At 38.9% G+C, this 23319-nt stretch overlaps 1 protein-coding gene across 6 annotated transcripts in view; it reads left to right on the top strand.

Annotated features, from left to right (window-relative positions):
• ITPR2 (inositol 1,4,5-trisphosphate receptor type 2) overlaps positions 1 to 23319 on the top strand; it is a 253887-nt gene that overhangs the window by 117813 nt on the left and 112755 nt on the right. For 5 of the 6 annotated variants that reach the window (XM_032446237.2, XM_085541626.1, XM_085541631.1 and 2 more), the window contains 6 exons: positions 561 to 686; positions 5566 to 5694; positions 6249 to 6369; positions 14782 to 14972; positions 16267 to 16409; positions 18341 to 18449. In XM_032446237.2, coding sequence (XP_032302128.2) covers positions 561 to 686; positions 5566 to 5694; positions 6249 to 6369; positions 14782 to 14972; positions 16267 to 16409; positions 18341 to 18449 — 819 coding nt within the window. Of the gene's footprint in view, positions 1 to 560; positions 687 to 5565; positions 5695 to 6248; positions 6370 to 14781; positions 14973 to 16266; positions 16410 to 18340; positions 18450 to 20936; positions 20967 to 23319 lie in introns of those variants that run through there. The other variant, XM_085541655.1, reaches the window with a different exon arrangement.

Consider the following 23319-nt stretch of genomic DNA (forward strand, 5'->3'; position numbering starts at 1 on the left):
GTGGCTGTAGTTACAGCGCTGCAAAAGCCTTCTCCTCCATTTAAGTCTGAGTTATACCTACTCTGAATATCAGCACTGCATAGGGCTGTCATAAAATAAGGATTGCATTCTCATCTCTGTAAAAGACCGTTTTTGGTATTTGGCAGTCCTGTCACAAGGCATCAGCCCTCAAGGATCAGCTGATTAATACATGGGTGTCTTCCATTTTGACAGTTACTGATTTTTTAGCCAGGCCTTTGTAGTCTGAATTTCATTTTAATATCAGTTATTAACTATTAAATTAATAATTTTATTATTGCTTTATGGGGGATTGGTATTAGAGTTTTTGCAGAACATCCCTATTTTTCTTAACGTGGTCTTTCAGTAAGGACATTAATGTGTTTGTTGCCACACTTATCTCTTAAATCTTTAGAAGCAAACATGCAATATTATTGTTATTGCTATTTCTTAGAATTGGAAGGATGGTCTCATTCCTTCAGTATTCTTACATATAGAAAACAGAATGTTCATGGCTTCTGTTGTTCAGTTTCATATTGTTTCTGTATTTGCTCATCCTGCAGGTGAAAATTGCCTATGTTAATTTTGTTAACCACTGTTACGTGGACACTGAGGTGGAAATGAAAGAAATCTATGCCAGTAACCACATTTGGAAGTTATTTGAGAACTTCCTTGTTGATATGGCAAGGGTAAGTTTCATGAGGTATCAAATACTGCAGTATAGTCAGGGGTAACAACTGAACTTTTTGTGAATTTCATTTATTTTATCCAGTGTTTTTTCAAAGTTGAATATAAATATCTTTAACAGATCATCATTTCGATTGTATTTTGTTTATCATCATTTAACCTGCTAATTGCTAATAGTCTTCTTTGTCTAAAAGGGCACCTTGGAACCCATGTCCCTTTCTCTTTACTTCCAGAAAAATAAACTGGATGTGTGGGTTTGACACACAAGAAACAGGGTTGAAAACGTTCTGTCCTTCTACTGGGAGTGTGCATTAATTGTCATTAATTGTCATTATGGTGGTAATTAGAACAAACAAACAAACAAACAAACAGCCACTTCTGTAATCTCCTTGGTTTGCTGTTGGTGCAGTGAGGATCAAGGATTAATAAATTCTTTGTCTCCTCTTATTTGACCTTGACCTTTTTTTTTGGTCTTTTATTCTGCTGTCACTACATTCTCACTGCTGCAAAAGGCAGGTGTAGAGCTCTACTTTTTCAGAATACCAATTAGTGTATAAGCTATCAACTTCAAGGTGATGGGACTTAGTTGGTAGTGTAGGCGTTCCATTCTCTAGAATCACAGCATAGTATAATATCCAAAGTCCAACTCCAGGCTCCACACAGGACTACACAAAAATCAAGCAATACATATACTTTTTCAAGCAGGTAATTTTTCTTGCAAGAGCCTGATATCCATGTCTGTTAGCAGAGTTGCTCTTTTTCAAGAAGTAGAAACAGGGTTTTTTTTTTGTGTGTGCTGCTGGCCAGTATTTGACTGCCAGACAGTATTTTGGAAGTATTATAGAGCATGTTGTCATAGTGCATGTCTATCCTTTCCCTGTCTGTGGTCCATTACATTTCATAATCCATCAGGTTCTCAGTTCTTGCATCCTTCATTTTGTTGAAATTAGAGAAGAAAAGGAAAAAGAATCTCAATTAGGTCCTGCAGCAAACATTTACACCAAAGTAATAGTGTGCCATAAAATCATTTCTTTGAAACCTATTGGGAGAAAATACCATACTCTCATAGTCACAATGATTTATGGCCAAAGGAAGAATGAGTGCAGAGACTAGTGCTGTGATAGGCACAGGGACCTGTTCATTTTTCTGTGAAACAGAAAACTTACAAATGTTTTTGGTTTTGCCTTTTTCGGGGCATGGGTTAACATAGGAATATTTGTGCTCTTTTTTGATGGTAGATGTTTTCAGCAGTAGTGAGACCTCTACAAATTCAGTTTTCTTGCCGTTAGCCTTGTTGCTTGGCTGAAAAGCCCTTCTGGACATACCAGCTTCATTTGAAAATTAAGATCGGGAACCTTCTTGGAGGGCAATTCTGTTTTTAACCTTGCTGTTTTCCCCCCAAGAAGTACTTTCTCTTGCTTAAATCCTTTTCTGGGTTGCTCTTACCTGATATATCAGGGTACTTACCTTCTGAGCAGACTCTCCTCCCCAGCTGTTTGGCATGATCAGTTTTCCTTGCTCATTGGCTTAAAGCTGGTGTATTCAGAAAGGGGACTCTGCCCACTGTTCTCTTTGTGAGCCTAGAGACATGCTGCCAGGTGATTTGAAATTATCCTGATGCTAGTAAGCCTTGAGCTTGTTTTCACATATTCTGCTAATAGGACAAACTTGACACCAGTTCTTCAGAGGTGAAAATTGAGTGTATTATTAATGCTGTATTTTGTGCGTGTGCTGTTTTCTCCAAATGGCAAAATACAGTTTTATTTTGCTCTCCTGCAAAGTCCTTAGGCCAAGTGCCTAATTAGTCCTTTTTATTAAGGTTATCAGCTAAAAGAAGTAAAAGAACATTTCCAAAGTGCTCTGGCATGTTCTGCTCTTCTGCCAGACCCCATGGGTAGCTGTATCTTCTATGTTATCGAGTGTATTTGGTTTTCTGGGTCCCAGGCAGAGCCTCTGAGTTATAAATACATCAGCTTTATGTAGCTATCAGGACTGTTAGAATGCTGTCAGCTTCATGAAAGATGTTACAATACCTTTCAAAGCATTTAGAAAAAGAGCCCTTTGATCCTCTGTGTTGCAGTGAGCTGAAAGAGATGCTTTTGCGTGGGGGAAGGGGAAATGCTTTCCTTTTAGCTGCTACAAATGGCTGTCAGTGGGTGAGTTTGTGAGCTTTGAGTCTGAGTCTGTCATTAGAGAGCACTAAGGTGAAAGATGGAGAGTGTTATCCTCAGGTTGAATTCCTTCAACCTGAAAAATAGGAAAAAGAAAAAAAACAAACCATTTTTTGTATCTGTTGCTAGACCAAAGAAGGAAATATTTAGTCCTCAACTGTCATTCTTTTTCAGCACTGTGATACCTTGCAAAACAGGCAGTCGGCAGATGCGTGTATTAAATTCCATTTGCCAAAAGCAATTGCTCTTTCAAAGACACCTTTTTCTGCAGTTTCTGCCAACCTACTTTCTCCTGTGTATGACTGAGAGCGCATCACTGAGCGGGTGGGTGCAGCTCCAGGAAAGGCTTCCCTTTTCCACAGGTGGCTCTTTCTGTAAGTCAGCAGCTGTATTCTGAGCAGGATTAAAATCAGAGTTGAGATCTGACAGCTGTGAAGTCATCGTGACTTTCTTTTGCAGAATTTTTGAAATATTGTTCATGTGAGTTTTGGTCCCAAAGTCTCTTAAGAGGCTTTTAAACACCGCTTTCTCAATCTTCATCTCCATTTCATGCATTTCAGGTTTCTTCTTCCACTGGGAAATGTCTTTTGGTCCCCAAAAGGGCAGAGGGATAAGAGCAGATGAGAGGATTTCCAAAGTCCTTCCGAGAGGGGAATTTTTCAGACCTGTGTCGAAGCAGAGCGGTATCCCCGCATATGGTTCTGCCACACTTATTCACTTCTAGACAAGGGAAAATCTAACAGCATTTAGGAATTTAGGTTTGGTGATTTCTAAATTTGTCGTGCTGGTGCTGCACAGCTCACTGTCTTCCCAGTGGGGTAACAATTTCTCAGCCTCAGAGCTGCTGGTTCCAGTCAGAACTGCCATGCAGATTAATTAAAAGCAGAATATCATCAAGAAGTTTTCAGTTCTACGATATATATATTTATTTTTTCCCAACTAAGTTTTGATTATGTATCTCAATATGATATCTCCATAAGGACCATGGAAGAGGAGGTATCATACTCTTCCCAAATTGGGGGGCTGAAATGCTTGCTGTTCCATTTTAGCCACTGTTGGTTCTCTGACCAAAATCTTTCCTTTCTTGAAGGGATAAGATTGCACTACATGGAGGCATGACTTGTTTTTCTGACACGTTTTAGAAAAGCAGACAAGCAAAGCTCCTCCAGGTGCCTAATTCTTGCAGCTCTCAAGTTCTCTTTGGTTATTTCTCTGCCTGTCGTATGACACTGCTTTTGTGTTCCCATAAGCCGTATCTTGCACTGAACATGGGTGCTTTCAGATGTCATGTCAGTAACCTTCCTTAAAGTGCTGCTGGTGAAATTGCTGTCCTATAGTGTCCAAGTGTCACGGTGGCACAGCGTAATTAGAGGGCGTATTTGCCCTGTGTGAGATTCAGGTGCTGCGTATTATGTCTGTAGTTCTGCCACCCACTTTTCTCTGTGACCTTAAGCAATTCACTCCTCTTCTCTGGACTTCGGTTCCCCATCCATAAGGTGATGTAATGATAAGTATGTACTGTGCAGATTCATGATTATGTGTTAAAAGCTCAGGTGGTAGTTTGAAGGTTACCCAGATGTCTGTAAACACAATAAATTCTGTTCATGCATAGATTCTCTAGAACATTATGGAAGTCTGTGGCTTGCATAAGTGAAAAAGAACAATTTTGCCTTTCATTTATTTTTTAACTTGACTAGAACTGTTTATTTGAAGGCTAATGAAGAGGTTGGATGAGTATGATCTATATGCCTTGTTTGTCCAGTCCTGCCTTTCGCACTCCAACTTGTAGACTCCTTTTAAGACTCCTTTTAGTACAGTTTCCACTGACATATGCAAAGTATAATTAACCTTGTATAGATGTTTACAAATGTTGAGGGGGAAAAAAAAACAACAAGCAGAAGAAATACTTAAGCGTGTATATACCATCCCAGCAATGTTTTCCTTTCTTTAAACTTGACCTCTTTATGCAGCAGCAAACTTTTAATATTGTACCAAAGAGTGTCTTTAAGAATCACTTCTACAAATCTGCCCATATCCTCCTACTATTTAATCATCTTTCTGTTCTCCAAAATTGTCTCAGTGCTATCCATTCTCTTCTTCCATTGTTTTTTGCTTGTCTTTTCTATTTTCCTCTTGTGGCTTTCTTAATTAATGTTGTCTGCTTAAGATTTGGAAGGCTGTGTATTGTGTGTGCTATTTTCTTTCCCTCTTTTTTAAACATTTATTTTCTACATATGAGCTTCACCTTTGCCACTCATTTGTATTGAATGTGGCAAGAAGATAAGCATTACATGAAATCTATCCAATGTAGTGTGTTTGTTTCATCTGTCTCTGAAGCCTCTTCCAACTTACCTCCATGACAGAAGGCACTCTTCATTTTCTTCTTGAATCTGTCTAAATATGTAGGTGGTGTGCAGTGTGCTGATTTAGGGGAATCTTTTTTTTCATAGAAAGAACAGACAGCCAACCAGAAATAACTAGTTCAGAAGAGAATGAGATTTAAAGTACAGTGAGTACAGTGTGATCTTCGAGAAGAGAGATAAGCTATAATGAATACATCTCAAACTCATAAGATACTTATCTCTGATCGATTTTCTATAAAATCTGTACTAAGAATAAATATTATTACATGGGTTGTAATAAATACTAAGCAACATAGTTTGCTTAGTTAAAGTTCTAAATCTCATTGTTTCCTCCTCCTGTCCTGTAGGTTTGTAACACAACCACGGATCGTAAACACGCAGACACATCTCTGGAGAAATATGTCACTGAGCCTGTAATGAGCATTGTGAGTGGCTTCTTCAATTCTCCGTTTTCAGATAACAGCACCAGCCTCCAGGTATGAAAAAGAGAGACAGACCAATATGTAATTTAGTCCATTAATGAGATTCCTTCTGTAACTTTGTATCCTCCTCTAACTTCTCTGACTCTTCTCATGTCACTGGCTAGCAGCTTAGTTTTTTAAATACTTTAAATACTTACTTTTCATTTTTACCCCTTACACCTCTGACAAGCAGACAACTCAATGCTGGCTCTTTTGGATTCAGTGGATGATGTATCTTTGCAGAAGAAAGGTTGCTTATATGAGAAAAATGCTATGTCCTGGGACATAAGGAACGTATACCAGAGAGCCAGGAAGACTCCTCAATCCTTCTGCTTCTGCTTGATATCAGTGGTGATCTGATAGCAAATTACATGCTTTGGCCTTTTGTAGGGGTGCACAATTGGTTTGCATTCCCTCCTGTCCTGAGGAAGAAAGCAAATGTAATTGGTCCGTAGGTGAATTGTAAAAGCTAAGAAGCCCATGTGTGAGATTTATATTGTGTCAAACCTTAGGACAGTCGTGAGGACATTCTAAAGTATAAACTTCCATGTTTATCTTTTTGTTTTTAGACACATCAGCCTGTTTTTATTCAGCTACTGCAGTCTGCTTTTAGAATTTACAACTGTACCTGGCCAAACCCAACTCAGAAAGCCTCAGTGGAGTCATGTATCAAAACTTTGGCTGAAGTGGGTAGGTGCCAAGTTCTGCCTTCATTGTTGTTCTCTGTGTTTTAAGATCTGACTTACTTGAGGTTGAATGTTTGTGTTTCTGTTTTACTTCTTTGTTATAGCATCGTGTAGTTGGCTAAATGTTACAGTTGATGCAACTTTTAAGAAGTTTTAATAAATAATGATAAAGCAATGTGGAAGGGTCCCATGACCATCTGCATCATCTGTGGCATTGCAATGATCAACTCTAAATTTAGATTTTAAGATAGGGGCATTATTTAACATTTTAGTCAAAATACCTCATTAACTTTTTGCCTGAGTGAGAACAGCAGTTACCTAAAAACTTAGCAACCTTCTGTTGTTTCGTTTGTCATGAAAATGATTTGATTATGGATCTATCTGGCAAGAGAACTTGGAAAACTGGAGACATTTTATTTCCTTTATCTCATAGCTACCACAGTTAAAGGTAAAGCTCTAGCCTTTGTGTGTTTAACACTCGCTTCTTTGCTCTCCTCTGGCAGTTCTGGGAGGAGTCATCAGTAAATTAGTGTCTTTGGGAGTCTGAGAAAAGAGGGAAGAAAGTAAGACAGACAAGAGTTTTTGAGACCAGCTATACCCTATGGATGCTTGTAGACAGCTCCATGTCTACGTTTCTGTGGAACTAAACCTTAAATACAAATTTTAGCTCAGAGAGGTCACAGACAAAAGGGTACATAGAGGCACCTGAGCCTAGTGCTGAAACAGCCAACCTGAATTTGTACCCATATCATCCAGATGGGGGAAAAATGTGAATCACCTTGACGGAAGTGGTCTACGATTGGGTTGGTTGGTTGGTTGGTTGGTTTGCTCTTGTTTATGGCCTTTGTGCCGTCCAGCCTTCATGCTTCTCTGTCTTCATGCTCAAGGGATCCCTCCTATGTCTTGGGCGTTCTCAGATGTGGAAGTACAGCTGAGCTACCACTGAAGGGCCTCACCTTATGTCCTCCTCTATGAGTTTCATGCTACCAGCAGCAGCAGCAGTAGGACTGGGATCCTGTGAGTGACATTGGTGTGCCATAGGTCTGGCAGCCATGGAGCTGGCCCCCGAAAGCACACTATAGTGTGCAGTTTGTTGATTTCCTTGTCTGTATTATAACCACTTTGGGATTCATTACTGATACCAATAGTGAACACTGTACGATTGTATCTTATTAGCAAATTACCACAATTTTCTTTTTATTTGGCATTTTATTATGTCACTATTGAAAGGCAGTAGAAAGCAGCTGTTGAGGGGAATTTCCCAAAAGAGCAAGGTAGAGGCAAAGTAGAAAATGGAGTATTTTAACAAGCACACTTCTATAAAAGTTTTGCTAGCTAGATGAGATTTTAGCCTTGTGTGATACTCAGCATTTTCAGGCACAGTGCCAAACACGGCGTGCCTTTTCTAATCGAGTAGGCCTGTTCAGCTCTACTGAAAGTTTTGGAAAAACTACCTCAGTTGGTGGTACTGAAGGCTTTTAAAATCAAGGCCCTTGTAATTACTCTGTGTACTGAGTTTTCTCATCTAGAGTGTTCACCTAGCACAAAAATGGAGCTTTTTGAGAAGGCGTAGGTTTCTTCCAGAATAAAAATAAGCGAGCCTTTCCCTTTATTTTTTTCTGCTGTGTATTTGGACTAGGTTTGGATTTTGAAACTTTGGCTACGCACACTCAAGCACTCTTCTGCTTCTTTTCATTCTTTTTCTTTTCCTTTCTTTCTTTCCTTCTTTCTTTTTTTCTTTTCTTTTTAAACTTGAGAGTCTGACAGCTTTAATGTCAGGGCCTTCATGTTTCACAGCAGGGTTTAAAAAAAACACTCTAGAAAGATTTTTTCCCATTTCAGAGAGATAGAGTACTGGACAGATTTACAGCAGAGACCAAAGACTTTTGATGGACAATAAATGCAGTATAGAGTTGAAAGAACAAACATGATTTAAAATTTTTTTTTCGGTAGTAGCCCTGGATTTAGAAATGAATCTCAGCAGGAGGAGAGATCATACATAGATTTCCCAAGATATCAAAGATCCATATAATAATGCACTTTTAAAAGACCCATTTCAGAGCAAGTTTAAGCAATGTACATTCTGCTCAGTGCTTACTAGTTACATTGCTGGCAGGTAGATATAAATACTGCCTTAGGAGTTTAAGATCTGTCTTCTTCGGAGCACTGTAAGAGTGTACATTATCTTTCAGGTCAAGAAGAGGATATGTTGCAGAAGCTAATTTCTTATAACCTTGGTACTTCTACTCCACCTAACCACTAGGGAAAAACTTCATAAGCTTTTCAAGCTTCACTTGCATATTTGTTTCCAGGCAGTTCCCTGCCTCCTGTTCAGCAGGAGGTATACAGGCTTGCTTGCGTTTTTCAGCAGACCCTCCTGTTGACTCCAAGGGATTTGGAATGCAAAGATACCAATACACTTGAATTTTTATTGCATAGAAAACAGTTGCTTACACTGGCATGAGTTAAAATAATTGCAAAATAATATGTAGTAATAGTTCTTGTTCATGTGAATTTCTGAAGCTGATAATCACTTTAACAAAATTAATACTTTATAAATTAATCACTTCTGCATTTTTATGTTGTCACAAAGCACTGATCTTTTGCTTGAAAATACAGTCGAAAAATGAATGATTTAAAATGGCTGTTTTGACAACAAGGTGAAGCTATGAATGAAAATTGTTCAGAAGGTCCCCGATCCTTGTGAGAACAGAGGAGCTAAGAAGACCAACAGTTTATTTTGTTTCAAGTGAATTCATTATCAAAGGACTTTTACTTCCTAAATATTATAAACTTTTCAAGACTGAGGCCAAAAGGATTGCTGTTTCCAGATGGTAATACCAAGGAATATCACCTGTCTTCACTACTAAAAATCTTGACTATATCTTAAACAGTATGGGAGCAGGTTCTTTCTTCCAGGGCTGACCAGTCTTTCAGGCCCTCCGGCTGCCCTTGCCTCTTCATTAAGTAGTGACTCTTAGACCTTCGTCCTTGTTTATGTGTTTTTACAAGGTTGAAGCACCTCAGTGTATTGAGCTACATGCTGTGTTGTACTCTTGTAGTGTTCATCCTTTATCCTTTTTTTTTTTCTCCAAATTGCATCTTCCCTTTGACACTGCATGCATGTAAAGGATATTTTAAGTAGCATTTGCATGACTGCTATATTACCACCAATAATGAAATAATTAGAATTTCTGGGTGACTAAACAGTAGCAGACAGTAACTCACATTTTGTCTGGCTATTTCTCTTGGCAGACCTTTTAAAAAATCTATTAGCAAGCCAAATCACATGACTCACTATCAGGTCATAACTCCAGGATTTTGTGCTGGAAAAGCAAATGGAAAATCCTACAAAACAGGAGGCAGATTTTGTAAGAATACTTTTTCAGAAGTTCAGAACTCTGACAGGTACAGATACAGGACATTATTGTGATAAGCAGGGCAATGGAGAACTGTGTGACAAGAGGAGACTTTATGAGAGTTCCGTGTATTTTCCCTTGCAAAATAAAGGCTTGTATTGTTAGTACTTAGGAAGATCAGCAGTGGTAAAGAAGAGACAATTAAGCTAAAGGACAGTGCTGATACGAAACTGATGGGATTTAAAATATGTGAAGCTGTAAGTAACCTAAATTAAGTTAGATGATAGGTGAGAGGTTTGGAACTAACTTTGGAAGGTTGTGTGTGAAAATGTGTGAAAACAAGAGAAAATAGGAGGAGAGATGGCATAAAATGCAGCTTTGTTTTATATGGAGCTTATTACATTTTGAAAAGAGATTAAAAACATGAGTTGTCTTTAACAAGAGAACAAATGGTCTGAAGGACTGCTTAAGTTCTTTCTAGTTAACGTTTATTCTCCATTTTCAGTTCTCTGTTACCCCATTAAGGATGGGGTAAAAAAAAATTAACTTGCTGTGATGCTTCTTGACCATGCTTATATGTGCTCTAACAACCCTTCCAATTTCCCTGTCGGATCACAGATAGGAAACACTACACATAAAATCTAGAATATGGTTTCTTGCTTCTGAGAAATTTCTGCACCTGATTTAATGTCCATGCCGATGAACTTCCCTTAAACAGTTTTTTTAGCCTTGAAAATACTTCGTTCTTCTTCCTATTTCAGTTTTCCATTTTATAAAAGCTAGACCTTCACTTTCAGTTTTTAGTTCAAATAAGATAATTATCCCGTTGTTACTTTTTTGACAGCAAGAAGAGTACGTTTCAGAAGAAACACATATTTTATTCTATTTTAACTGTTTGTGTTTCCCTAATTGCAAGAAAAATTCAATGATGATCTTTTTACAGGCTGATAAATATTTTAATGTAGATGGGTGCAAGACTGACAGGTTTGTGTCTTGTCTACACAAAGCTTTTATTTTCCTTACAAAGTCACACTGTTGCTAGCATTAGTGTCTCTCCATCCAAATGCATTTGTTAAGCAGTCAGTAAATGATTAAGGAGCTGCAGGGACTGATTTATGGAGCCACATTAATTGAACTAAATATGCATCTCTCTGTTAAGTGACAACTGGGGAAGATGGCAGAACATGAGATAGCTGTCTGCAAGTACAATAGGGGTGTAAGATGCAAGGAGAGTAAGGGACTCACAGCTAGGAACAGCCGTGGTGGTTTTGTGACCCAGATTCTATGTCCCACTCCTCCTTGAGGAATTCTAAGGCAGTGAAACCCTGGTGAGTGAGTCCCAAAACCCGCATTAGGGATTGCTTTACCTAGCACAATGTGCACTAAATACTGAGGAGCTATTAAATACTGTATTATTTTGTAATACTTTCAAAGCTAATGGAGCAAAATCTAAAATTTGAAAGCAGAAGGTGGGAATATCAAGGAAAATTAGAAGCCTCTATATGGCAAGATATATTACTCTGAAGAATAGTTTTCCAAAGAAAATTTCAGGTTAGGAATACTTCCTGGAAATCCTTAGTATTAAATATTAGTATTAAATAGTATTCAGTCAATCCTCTCAGGCAGACAGCATAGTGAAAAGATAGCAGTAAGGATTCCATGTTTTGTGATTCTGTGAAGACATGTACGTGCAGGTACCTTAGCAAAATACGTCGTGTTCAGCCTATTTCAGCCCTTCTCTCAGCCGCTGGAGTATGCTGTTGGGAATTCTGTGAATCCCAGCTTGCTTGTAGAGAGAGTACTGAATTAAGCTGCTGGATTCTCATCATCAGTGTTCCCTTTTTCTTTTGGGTCCCCATCTCACACTACTTTGAAAAAAGTTAGTTAAAACAGGAAAGGAGAGGCAAAGCTGATGGGGCACTGAATATGCCCACAACCACCCAGCATGGAACAGAACATATTGCTATGGCCTAGGTGAATTTGGAATGCTGCTACTTATCATTTCTGCAGGTGCCATTTGTTCTCTGTGTTGGCTCAAGTGCAGTTATTGTCACTAGTCTTGGGAGCGACTGTCAGCAAATCACAGCTATTCTGGCATTGGTAAAACAGCATAGTATATTCAAGAGTGTGACTAGCCCTGTGTAGAGTGCCCTAGCTGGGACTGATGTAGTATGTAAGCAGGCACTCTGACCTACACTGCAAGGCAGATTTTTGCCCGAGCTGAAGATACGTGCTAGTCCAACATGGTAAGTATCCTGCTAGATACATATGGTACCAGTTTACATACGGATAAGAAGCATGCTTTTTTCCTAACTTCAACAGTCAAATGAAGGACAGAATTTTACCCCCTCCTCATTCCTTTTTCTACCATCTCTAACCCTACTTTGCAAGTTTGAGTGCTGTCCAAAAGTATTTCTAAGTGGAACAAAAATAAACATGCTTTTAAATATTTTATGTTCATGCTTTAAGGGAGATTGACACATTTTGAAGAGGAAAGCAGCCTACAACACCTAAATTAAAAATAAATATTTATGCTCACATTTGTTCATCAGCTTTCCAAAATGTAAAAATATGTTTCATGTTGTTTTAAATAATGAAATGTGAAACAAATGAAAGATAAACTTTCTACAAGCTGCAAAGAAATAAGAAGACAAAGGCTTTGTTTACAGCTTAGACTTCAACGATGCCCTTTGACAACTAATACAGATCTTAATTACAAATGGAATTATACATATGAGAACTGTTTGAAACAAAGGAATTTTTTTTCTCTCTCTCTGGTTTTCTTTGTGATACTTTTAATTAGCTGCAACACTTTGAACAGTTGTAGTCCTTGACTGCAGCTCAGACAGTGATGGAAGCTGTTAACTTCAAATGGCATCTGTAGGACTGCAGAAGTCTGGGTATTCCTCTGAACAGTGCGCTCCCCATTGCTAAATTTATTCTTGTATGTATCAGAATTCTGCATACATATTGCTTAACTGAGAAGTGTGCATTGTCCGATAACATTCTAGTGATTGACATTAGGACACAATAAATTGGATTAATAGGCAACAGCACCCTAACCACGCAGGCAGAACTGTAATGGACTTCTTTAATAACGTAAGCGGCAACAGGACAAATGTGTTTTGAAAAATAACCCATGCAAGTAACATGGAAAAACAGTCATTAGAAGTAATGACCAGCCATACGTAGCATTTTCCTCATGGTAATCAAGAACCTTGCCTTCAAAACAAATGGACAGTGGGAATGAAAAGTCAATAGCCGATGTTGAAACTGCCGTACTTCTGGTGATGATGATTTGCATATGGCTATTGGGAAATGTCTTCCTATCTTGACCTAAGCAAAAATTCATTTAATTTCCTACTGCAGACTATTTATATAGTTAAATATATACATATATATATAGCCTAATTAGCAGGTAGAGGCCCTGGTCCTACCACAGAATTACACCCTTTTGGAAGCCAAGGGAAAGAGAGTAGGGTGCGCTGATAAGAGGGAATGAGGATGCACGTGACAGCACATTTGCTATAGTCACTGAAGCTGAGGGTTGAGGTGTTACATCCACTTTTAGGTTTATTATAAATGCTGCCATTACAGTATAATGTTTAGAGGAAGAGAAAGTTTTTGCCTGGGATCCGTGACTCACTGCGCTTGGCAAGACACGAGCCTTCATTCATCAGAGCTCTGTGCATAACTTTGTGCTTTCAAGTACTCCTGTTGGGTTAGATGTACAGTCTGTGTAGGAAAGAAGGGCATCTGCTGACATCACAAGTTCAGGACCTGAAGTTGTATATGTCTTAGGAAATGGGAGGGAGAGGTGGGATGTTTTTGATGCCTTCCTCTTCTGTGCAAAGCATGCGTGTTAGTGCAGAAGGGGGGAAATGCCTCAGAGAAATGACATGTTGTACAGAACTTTAATGTGGGCCAATGCTTTAAAAAACCCACCTCATTTTAATAAGGGAGAAAATAAATTAGTTGCTGCCAGCTTATGGTAAAGAACCACAAATGGGCTGGGACTATTTCTCAGTTTTTAGTAAGCATAAACTGTGCCATGGAAATTAAATGAAATGACATAGAATATAAAACCTAATGATTTAAATGTGACCTAATCTTTCAAACTGAAGTATAGCTGCATCAATCGCTTGTTTGTTTGTTGAATTTCAGACGACTCACGCCGAGCCTTAGAAGAACATCAGTCTGATCTCTAGTGAAATAAAGAGATACAGCTAATGCAAACATATTCAGAAAGGATAGGGAGCTACCTCCTAGCATTGTCTTTTGGACTGCCTTTTCAAATGACAGCTCATATGCAGTGGGATTTCAACAGTGGATGCTCTGTAAAAATTGAAGCAAGGTTTCCCCCAGTTGTTTTTTTTCACCCTGGTTATTCTCTCCTTTATCACTTCCCACCTTACACCAAAGCCTAAAAAAATAAATCAAATTATTGATCTGCATTTGCCAATTGTGTCTGCTTATCAGTTATATTGCAGTGGTGTCCACCAATCTCATGACTTAACAACTCTGTTCGTATAGGAAATTGAATGAAGAGAAAAGAAGAGCAGGTCTTTCAAATTTAATTTGTATACACTTGGTTTCTCAAGGTCTTTGAAAAAAAAAAGTAGTCAGGAAAGCAACAAACAGCAGTTGGGATAAATTAGCAAGCTGGTGTGGATGTCTGCTGGAAAGAAACCTCTTGAATATACTCGTGAATACAGAAAAAAATAGCTTTGCTGTGTGTTCTTTTTGTTACTCTTATTAGTATCTCTGGATCTGATTTGTGGGTTGTTTTTTTTTTGAGTTGGTAAAAAAAAATAAAATCTCTTTATACTGGAAACCATTTGCAGCTTATTTTAAGTGGTTCAGCTCTTTGTCTTTAACTAGATAGCAGCTGATTTCTACCAGCTTTGGTTCTGATCCTTATTTTTAAAACTTACTGAAGTGAATTCCCACTCTCAGCAACTCCCAGCTTCTAGACTATCAGGATTTTGCATGCCATGGTTTGCAGGAAACGGTGAATTTTTTTTTCACTCTGGATTTCTTCTTTCTTTCTCTTACAGCTAAGAACCGTGGCATTGCGATTCCAGTGGATTTGGACAGCCAGGTCAACACCTTGTTCATGAAGAGTCACTCTAACATGGTGCAGAGGGCAGCCATGGGGTGGAGAATGTCAGCCCGCAGCGGACCACGTTTTAAAGAAGCTCTTGGTGGGCCTGCCTGGGATTACAGGAACATAATAGAAAAACTACAGGTACAAAATAGCAAATGGTCATAGCTGTGCATTTATCTGTGATGTGTCAGCTGTAGAAAACACCACAGAGAGACTCATTGCCATTTTAGTGTTGTTGGAATACAGTAAACCTTTAACGTCTTGGTTGTGGAAGTAGAGGGCTCAGCTCCTGCTTGGTTCCTGTTCAAAGTATAGTCAACACTGAGGGATTTTGATCCCTGGTCTGAATTCAGCTCATACAAAAGTCAGTCAAGAGGGATTGGAGGTTTGTTTTTGTTCCCTAAAGTGATCCACAGAGAAGGATCTCCTTTATGCCCTGGTGACAGTCGCATGTTCTTTTGGGGATATGGAGGGAGGTCCTCTGGTTTATAGGAGCCATTATGTCAGGTTTCTTTCACTAGAGATTACTTAAAACATGGAGATCATCTTGTGCACGTAGTGGTTAAATGGCATCAGGTGTTTACGAAAACCAGCAGGACTCAAATAAATAGAGGGGACCTACATACTCAGGAAGCAACATTTTAGGTGATATGCTTACATCATGCATACAGAATGCAGTGCATTTCCAGCACACCATCATAGAAACAATCATAGAGCAGTTTGGGTTGAAAGGAAGGTTTAAGTTCACCTAGTTCTAACCCCCTGCTATAGGCAGTGACACCTCGCTCTGGACCAGCTTGCTTAAAGCTCCATCCAGCCTGGACTTGAATGCTTTCAGGGAGGAGGCATCCACAGCCTCCCTGAGCAACCTGTTCCAGTGTCTCACCAACCTTAAAGAATTTCTTCCTCATATCTAGTCTAAATCAACCCTCTTCCAGTTTAAAGCCATTTTGATTCATCCTGTCACTATAAAAATATATTCCTTATATATATGTCCCTTTATATTCCTTAAAAAAAGTCCTACCTCAGCTTTCCTGTAGGTCCCCTTTAGGTACTGGGAGGCGGCTGTAGGGGCCCCCTGGAGCCTTCTGTTCTCCAGACTGAACAGCCTCAGTTCTCTCAGCCTGTTCCTTAGGGGAGGTGCTCCAGCTCTCTGATCATCTTCATGGCCCTTCTCTCATTCTGAATGTCCCTGAGTGTTTTGGAGCCATTATTGCAGTGGAGAAATAGAAAAGAGTAAAATGGATAGTAATGGGCACCTTCCCCTGCTCATCCAGCTTGAGGAGCAGCCATGGAGAAGGAGATTGCTTTTCTGTAGCATGGCTTAAGAAGTGCTGGGTCAAATAGCCCATAATATTGTGCAGCTCCACAGCAATGTTCTTCTAGTTTTCTTGGCTGGCTTTAGTTGTAAATTATACTAATCTTTATTTCCTAGGATGTAGTGTCCTCCTTGGAGCAGCAGTTCACCCCCATGATGCAGGCTGAATTCTCGGTGCTGGTTGATGTGCTGCACAGTCCAGAGCTTCTTTTTCCTGAAGGGAGCGATGCCAGAATAAGATGCGGTGCTTTCATGTCCAAGTAAGTGGTATAAGGAGAGGCCTATTTGCTTCTTTGGAAAAGATGACAGGAAGTTAAACTTTTCAACTGCACTCCCCTCTAATTTTCAGTAGTGACTTAAGCATGTAGGAGTCTGAGTTCAAATCGAAAGCTTAAATTGAGGTCTTTTGCTGCATGTTTTATGTTTTTCAGAGATTTAGAAGTATGGAGAGGTGCAGAGAGAGAGCATTGCTTGCCTTGTCTGCCTAGAAATTGAATGTTAGTAGCTTGTTAAAATTCTGACAGGAACAACCTACTTCTGTTTTCTTAATGGACTACTTTTGCTATTAAGTTTCTCCAAACTGTCAGCAGAAACTTAGACTTTCCATGGTAGAATTGCAGGATTTCATAATGGAGAAGTCTATTTTTTGTTTTGATTTTTTTATGAAGCAAATAAATCATTTGCTTTTCATTTTAAACTGCAGTGGCTCTTTTTAAGATACATTTCACTGGCACCCCACCTGATCCTGAATTATGAGATGCTGTATTTGCAGTTTGTGCATTGGAATAGAGTTGTTTGATACTTTTCATTAATCCTCGAGTGAGTTGCCCTCACTACCCTTGAGAAACTTTAATTTCAACTGACTTAATGTGGGGGAAATTGACGCATTTGGAAGCTCTCCTGGTTCTTTGGCTTTTTGCATATTCTGCCAAGGTAGCACTGTAACAATATACTTCATATGTTTGGAAAAGTGAAGTCAATTTGGAGCTTGTTCCATCTCATTCCCTGTGCTCAAATTCCTGTTCAAAGTCAGTATCAAATCGAGTTCTGCTGAGTGTGGCCCATATAATGCAATAAGCGTGTTTCTGTTTGTTGTATTTAATTAACTTGCGCAGCAAGGGATGTTTTGCAGAGCAATGTAAGAGCCCTGATGTAAATATGTAACTTCAAAAAACATTGTTAGTACCACAGACCTGAAATCTGTATATTTTTGTACTCATAATTCATTAATTTGATTAACATGACAATGGGAAAGTCTGCATGGTGTTTCTATTGAGTCCAAGATGCGTTTAGCACACAAAGTTAGCAGTGCTTTAAATATAATCAGTTACACTGTGTTACAAGATAGAGATTTAGATGATGCCATTTTGTCCCTCTCAACCCTATTTTGGGTGACTGCTTGTGCTTTATGACCAGTAATGTGTCTATGTGAATTGGTGGCCACGGTGCCTTTGCTGTGTGTTCATCGTACACTTTCATTCAAATGCTGTTCTATTAACCATAAGCCAACACTGGTATTGAAGAAAAGAAACCTGTCCATGGCCTTTAGATTTCCTCCTTTCTTCTGTTTTCACAGCAGCTATGCAAAGTCTTGCGCTGTGCAGGCATAAAAAGGCTTCTTCTGGCATCGGCTTAAGGATACTAAAACCCAAACTCTTGACACAATTTTAGCTAGAGGCAAACATGCACCTTGCTTTCTGACTTCAGACAGTCTCATGAAGTTGTGTGAGTGCAAACAATGGCTGTGCTTCCAGCCAAATAACTACATTTTTTAATGTTTCCATGTGAAGTTTTTAGGAGTGCTTTGGAGATCCTTTTGGAACCCGTTTGGCTCATTGTAAAATAAATTTGCTCACTGTATAATTTACGATAGCCACTATTAAGGTTGGAAGGTGTACAAAGGTTGTAGCTTTAAAAGTTTGTAAGAAGCACAATGTTCATCTGGAAGCATTCAGAAAAAGTAGGTGTAGAATTCTGCCTCTGTATGGGCAAGAAGATGCACAACTTGTAATAAAAAACTCACAGTACCTTGAAAACCCCATTTCCTTTTTAATTATGATTTCTTTTTGCCTACTTTTATTTCCTTTCCTCAAGGAAAAATATAATGATGAGTAGTTTTTGCATGAAGAAATTTTAGCCTGGCTTAGTAACAACGTGCGATGCTCTTTAAGGTTTAATATTTTACTTTAAGGTTGATTAATCACACGAAGAAGCTGATGGAGAAAGAAGAAAAGCTCTGCATTAAAATCCTTCAGACATTACGAGAAATGCTTGACAAGAAAACTAACTTTGCTGAAGAGGTACTGCTACCATTTCATTATTAAATATAGAACTACCAGAGTGGTATTTAAAACGTGGGTTCTAGAACATTAACAGAGTATGTCATGATTTCGATTTCTCATGTATTTTAAAGATGATGTGGTTTTTCAGAAACAACGTGGCATGACAGAAAGTAAGGTTTAAACAAAGGAAACTACTTGCCTTACATAGTTCTGCATCAGGGACTTTACAGGAGTCAAAGCAAGAAGGACTAAATAAATTTGCACTAACTAGTGTTGCTACATTTAATTCTTATATTGGAGGTACGTGTTTCTAGAAACTAGACCTTGGGTCTGACATCTGACTTTATCCAGCAGACAATCAATTAGAAACATCGGGTTTTTTAATTGCTGTTGTACAGTTTTCTCTGCTGCCTGTGGTGCCAGACTTTTGTACTCCATAAACACTGTAATGCTTATAAGTGTGTGACAGGAATATATAATCTTTAAGCAGAGTTGCCTGTTTTGTGGAGAAGTGACACAGTCTGCAGAATGTCTTAATTTTTCTTGAACCCGTTAGCATTTGTTCTGTCTCTCCTTCCCCTTATTGCCCAGTTTTTTCTCAAAACAGCAAAAACTTTTCCAAATGTCAGGTTTATTTTACTTGCAACTTTGGGTGTTGGTAGCTAGATTCCAACTTGCATCTCAGCCTTCCCTTCCTAAAGGTTATAAGCCTTTTGTGTACCTTTTCTGTGTTTCCTTATCCGTATTTCTGAGTATTCCCCGAATTCTTTCAGTATTATTCACTCTTAAAGATGAATCACACAGCTATTATCTAATCTTTCACTGCCATTATTTTCATTTGATCACAGCTGACGTTTAGTCAAGTGTGTTCATTGGTTTCACTTCACTTGGAGAAAAGTCACACCATTTCACCGTCTTAGGCTTTTACACCCAAATATTCTCACGTGTCAAGCTAACAGCGCTCATTCATCTTACTGTACCTGGCAGACTCATCCACCATTCGGATATGATAGCTATGAGATTCAGTCTTATTCCTAATCTAACCTTAGGACAGGTGTTTTGGTAACAAAGATATGCGTGCCTATTTCTGAATGTTTGAGACTTTAGTTTTACAGTTAAGTGTTTTTGTACTGTCAAACAATGTGATAAGGCAGAAACTCTTTTATGATAAATGAGCCATATATTACAAATGGGGAATATTCACAGTGTCTTTGTTTTGACTGTATACACTTTATTTTGATTTCAACATATGAATATGGGAGCATGTTGCCTAAGCTTCTAAGCAATCTGCTGCGACAGGATTAAAAAACTCTCAGTGCAGAACAGTGAAATGAAGACAAGGGAAGCAATAGTAAAACATCAGCCTTTCTGTATACAGAAACAACCAAACCAGTGCAAGCAGAGCTAATCAATCTCCTCTTTCACCTCCTGTAAAGCATCTAGCTAAAAGAAGAATGTGGTTAGGCCAGAGCAGTTGTTTTTTTCCATGTTCTAACAAGTTTGACACGTGAAGCAAGTATTATTCTTAATTACTGTCCTTACTTTCTTAACTTTCTGGGTCCATAATCCTGCTGCATCACATGGAAAACCTTCTTTCCTTCCTTTTCTAACTGCATGTTACTCAGAAATCAGCTAGACTTCTCCAAATTAGTTAGACTGACCCACCAAAAGTTAACATAATCTTAGATGGAGAAAAACAATGCCTCACTGCACAGTATTCCAAACAAACCAAAAAACCTTGTCTGCTTAATTGCTCTTGGTGCCTTTGCACGGATGCTGATAAATCAAGACTGAGTGAAGCCACCAGAGGGAGCGTACTCCATTGGTTTGTAGGGGCTCTGAACCCTGCCAGCCCAGCCTCTGGTCCTCAGCAGTAGACGTCAAGGGGTGTAAGCCCAGATCACTCTCGCAAAGGCACATCAAGGGGAAGAGATTTTCAGGAAACAGAATTTCTCCTTCATTCTTTCTCTTAAATCCCGTAGATTTTACACGTGAGAAACATGATGAATCAGTGCAAGCAAATAAATGAATAAACAAGCCTGTATGAATTGCATGTACATATCTGGCTTTATATTCTTAGGAGTCATTTTTTGTACCAAAGACTTCAGAATAGTACAAATAGAGCAATGAATGGCCTGTTGTGGATTTTCTCAACTTCTAGCGAATGGTTTTGTCACTGTCTGAAATGTTATCCGGAGTTCAAGAAGCGTCTGGACAACGATCTCATACATATGGTCAGATTTTTGGGTGGTCCTGTGTGGAGCCAGAAGTCCAAACTCCATGATCCTTATGGGTCCTTTCCAACTTGGGATATTCTATGTCTAATATCCCCTTAATTCTGTCTCTTGCTAATATTATGGGATGTTGGCATTCTGCTATTTAGCAGTAACATGAGTGCATGACATTCTGACAGAAAGCCTCAGTTTCTTAATCTTTTTTTTTTTTTTTTTTTTTTTTTTTTTTGTGATACAATTGACGGAAATGTTAAACTTCCACTTTCTGCAGACTTTATTACAGTAAGAAACCAGAAAAGAAAACGATACCAAATATCATCCTCTCTCTTCCATCCCACAGTTAAGATCCAGGTATGTGACCTGGGCATTCTGTTGTCTTTTCTTTCATTTGATTGCTGTAAAGTGGTCTGTATTGATGAAGCAACAGGAGGAAAAGATAGCTGTAGGAGCGTATTTCAGTGTATTCATGACTTTTTCCAGTCTGCCCCTTATCCATTGCCTGGAGTCAGCTCTAATGTTGAGCCTCCTCTCATTGCATGTTTCTGGTCTGTGCTGCTCGTGCTCTCCTGGTTTCATTCTCACTTGCGCTTGCAGCCTGCCTTTGAGGCAGTGCTTGCTTGTGCATTGTTTTGCTTAGTGCTGCAACATCTAATTGTGTTAGGAATCAAAGTTTAATTTCAGAAGTTTGATTTAAGGTATATAAATGACACATAAAACCTCCTGGTCATTGATTGGCTTTCATAAGTAATTGCAGGTGATTATCACAATCTCCCTGGAGTTCTGTGTTAAGTCTTAGTCCTATTTGTATTGATTAGGTAACTAACTGGAATGAAACTTGATCTACAGCCCCTCTCCTACAGAAAGATCTTTCAGAACAGCATTAAGGCACTTGGGTGAAGCAGTGCCCAGACAATTACCGTGGTATAGATAAAAGCACACTTTATATTGACTGTTTAAAAAGAGGAACAGAAGAGAGCGAAAGGGCTGCCCTTGGACTAGGTCTGCCCCAGCTGTGTTTGTTTGTTATTGCTGGTGGTTTTCATACCACCATTCGGTCTAATATTTCTAAAGTTTTTATTCAAGTCTTCTAGCTGTTCTTTGCCATAGTGCTTGATTTCAGTTTAATTCCTTGTGAATGCTGACTCCAGACATACTCATGTGTCACAGAATATGGAGAACATATTCAAAAGCACCTGAGAGATGCAGGCCATTGCCAGCAGTGCCCTTTGCAAATGACTGGAGCTAAATGAGATCTTAAAATTGCCTTGCTGCCCTTGTGAAAGCAACTGTCCATGCAACAGAGTAGGTGAGCCCCGAGGGGTGAGTGCTTGCAGCTGCTTCAAAGGAAGGTCAGAAGCTAAACTTAAGCCCACCCTCAGCAAATTGGATGAAGTTGCTGGATTCTGTTGGATTGTGCTCATATGGCAACATTTCAACCCACTTTGGCTGCTGACCTGTCAGTGCCTTGAGCATGTACAGCCTTCATATTTACCAGTTGTTCTTAATGAGGTCAACATCTCTCAGAAAAACGTAGTTTTATACATGATAACATGTATATTTGACAAGTTTACTGTAACATTATTGGCTGGACAGAGTGCTAATGAATCACGTTGTATTACAAGAATATGGTAGAGTCCAGGACCGCAAATCCTGCCAAATGGTAGTTTCTAGAAAAAGCACAATTGGCTGAACACTTCAGCAAGGGTTATTTGTGCTGCGGCACAGACTTTATACTTACTTTCTGTGCTAGGTGTTGAATTGCAGTATAAATAATTAAAAACATTGAATATTTTTTAAGTGTCAGCAGAACAAAGGCTGCGTAAGCTGCTTAATTGTCAGAAGGATGTATTTGTGCTTTTCACCGTTATTTTGAAAAAGCTCCTGAAAGATATTGTCTTTCTCTTCATACTTTTGCACTAACTTCACCATTCAAAACGGTAGAGGTAGCTTTGTTCTTTGTAGCCTTCCATTTTGGAGTGTTAGTATTTTTGTATTCCGCTTTAGTTATGAAATGTAAGCTGTCCTCTCCTTGCTGTTTTCAGCACCGACACCAAAATGCGTGTGAAATCTGATGCAGCTTTTTTCTTACTGCAAACATCCGTGATAGAGCCACTGTTGGCTGTTGGTCATTTTATCCCAGAAAACCCAAGACTTTTCACATGCAGCTGTTGAGAAAAGTCAAATGACTTTCTCTAAAGGAACTGTCCCAGTTTGTAAATATATTGATCTACCAGTCAAGCTGAAAACAGTGGAACTGCAGGTCTCTTTGAGCAGGGAAAAATGATCTCAGTGTGCCTTGGAAGCTGGGTGATGTTGCTGGGAGCCACTGCAATGTCCTGGTGTTGCAGCTTTTGTAATGGAAGGTGTAGTTATTGCCTTCTATTTTACATGTCAAGATTACTTTCTTTTCACTGCATCTCTGAATTAGGCAGTATGCAGATAAATAACATATATAGTTATGTTATAGTTAACATATATAGTAAGTGGAGGAGAAAGGGAATAATTCTGAACACGTGGGGAATTTCTGAACGTATTATACTTTAAGAGGACATTTGTTTAGTGTCAGAGAAAGAACGTGAAATTCCTTTATTTCTGTTACATTTTGGATTAGTGACACTGCAGGCATTCCGAAGAATCAGATTTACTTTTTCAAC

This window comes from Coturnix japonica, chromosome 1 (genome assembly GCF_054131305.1).
Source record: "Coturnix japonica strain WE chromosome 1, WE-NBRP24, whole genome shotgun sequence".
Lineage (NCBI taxonomy): Eukaryota > Metazoa > Chordata > Aves > Galliformes > Phasianidae > Coturnix > Coturnix japonica.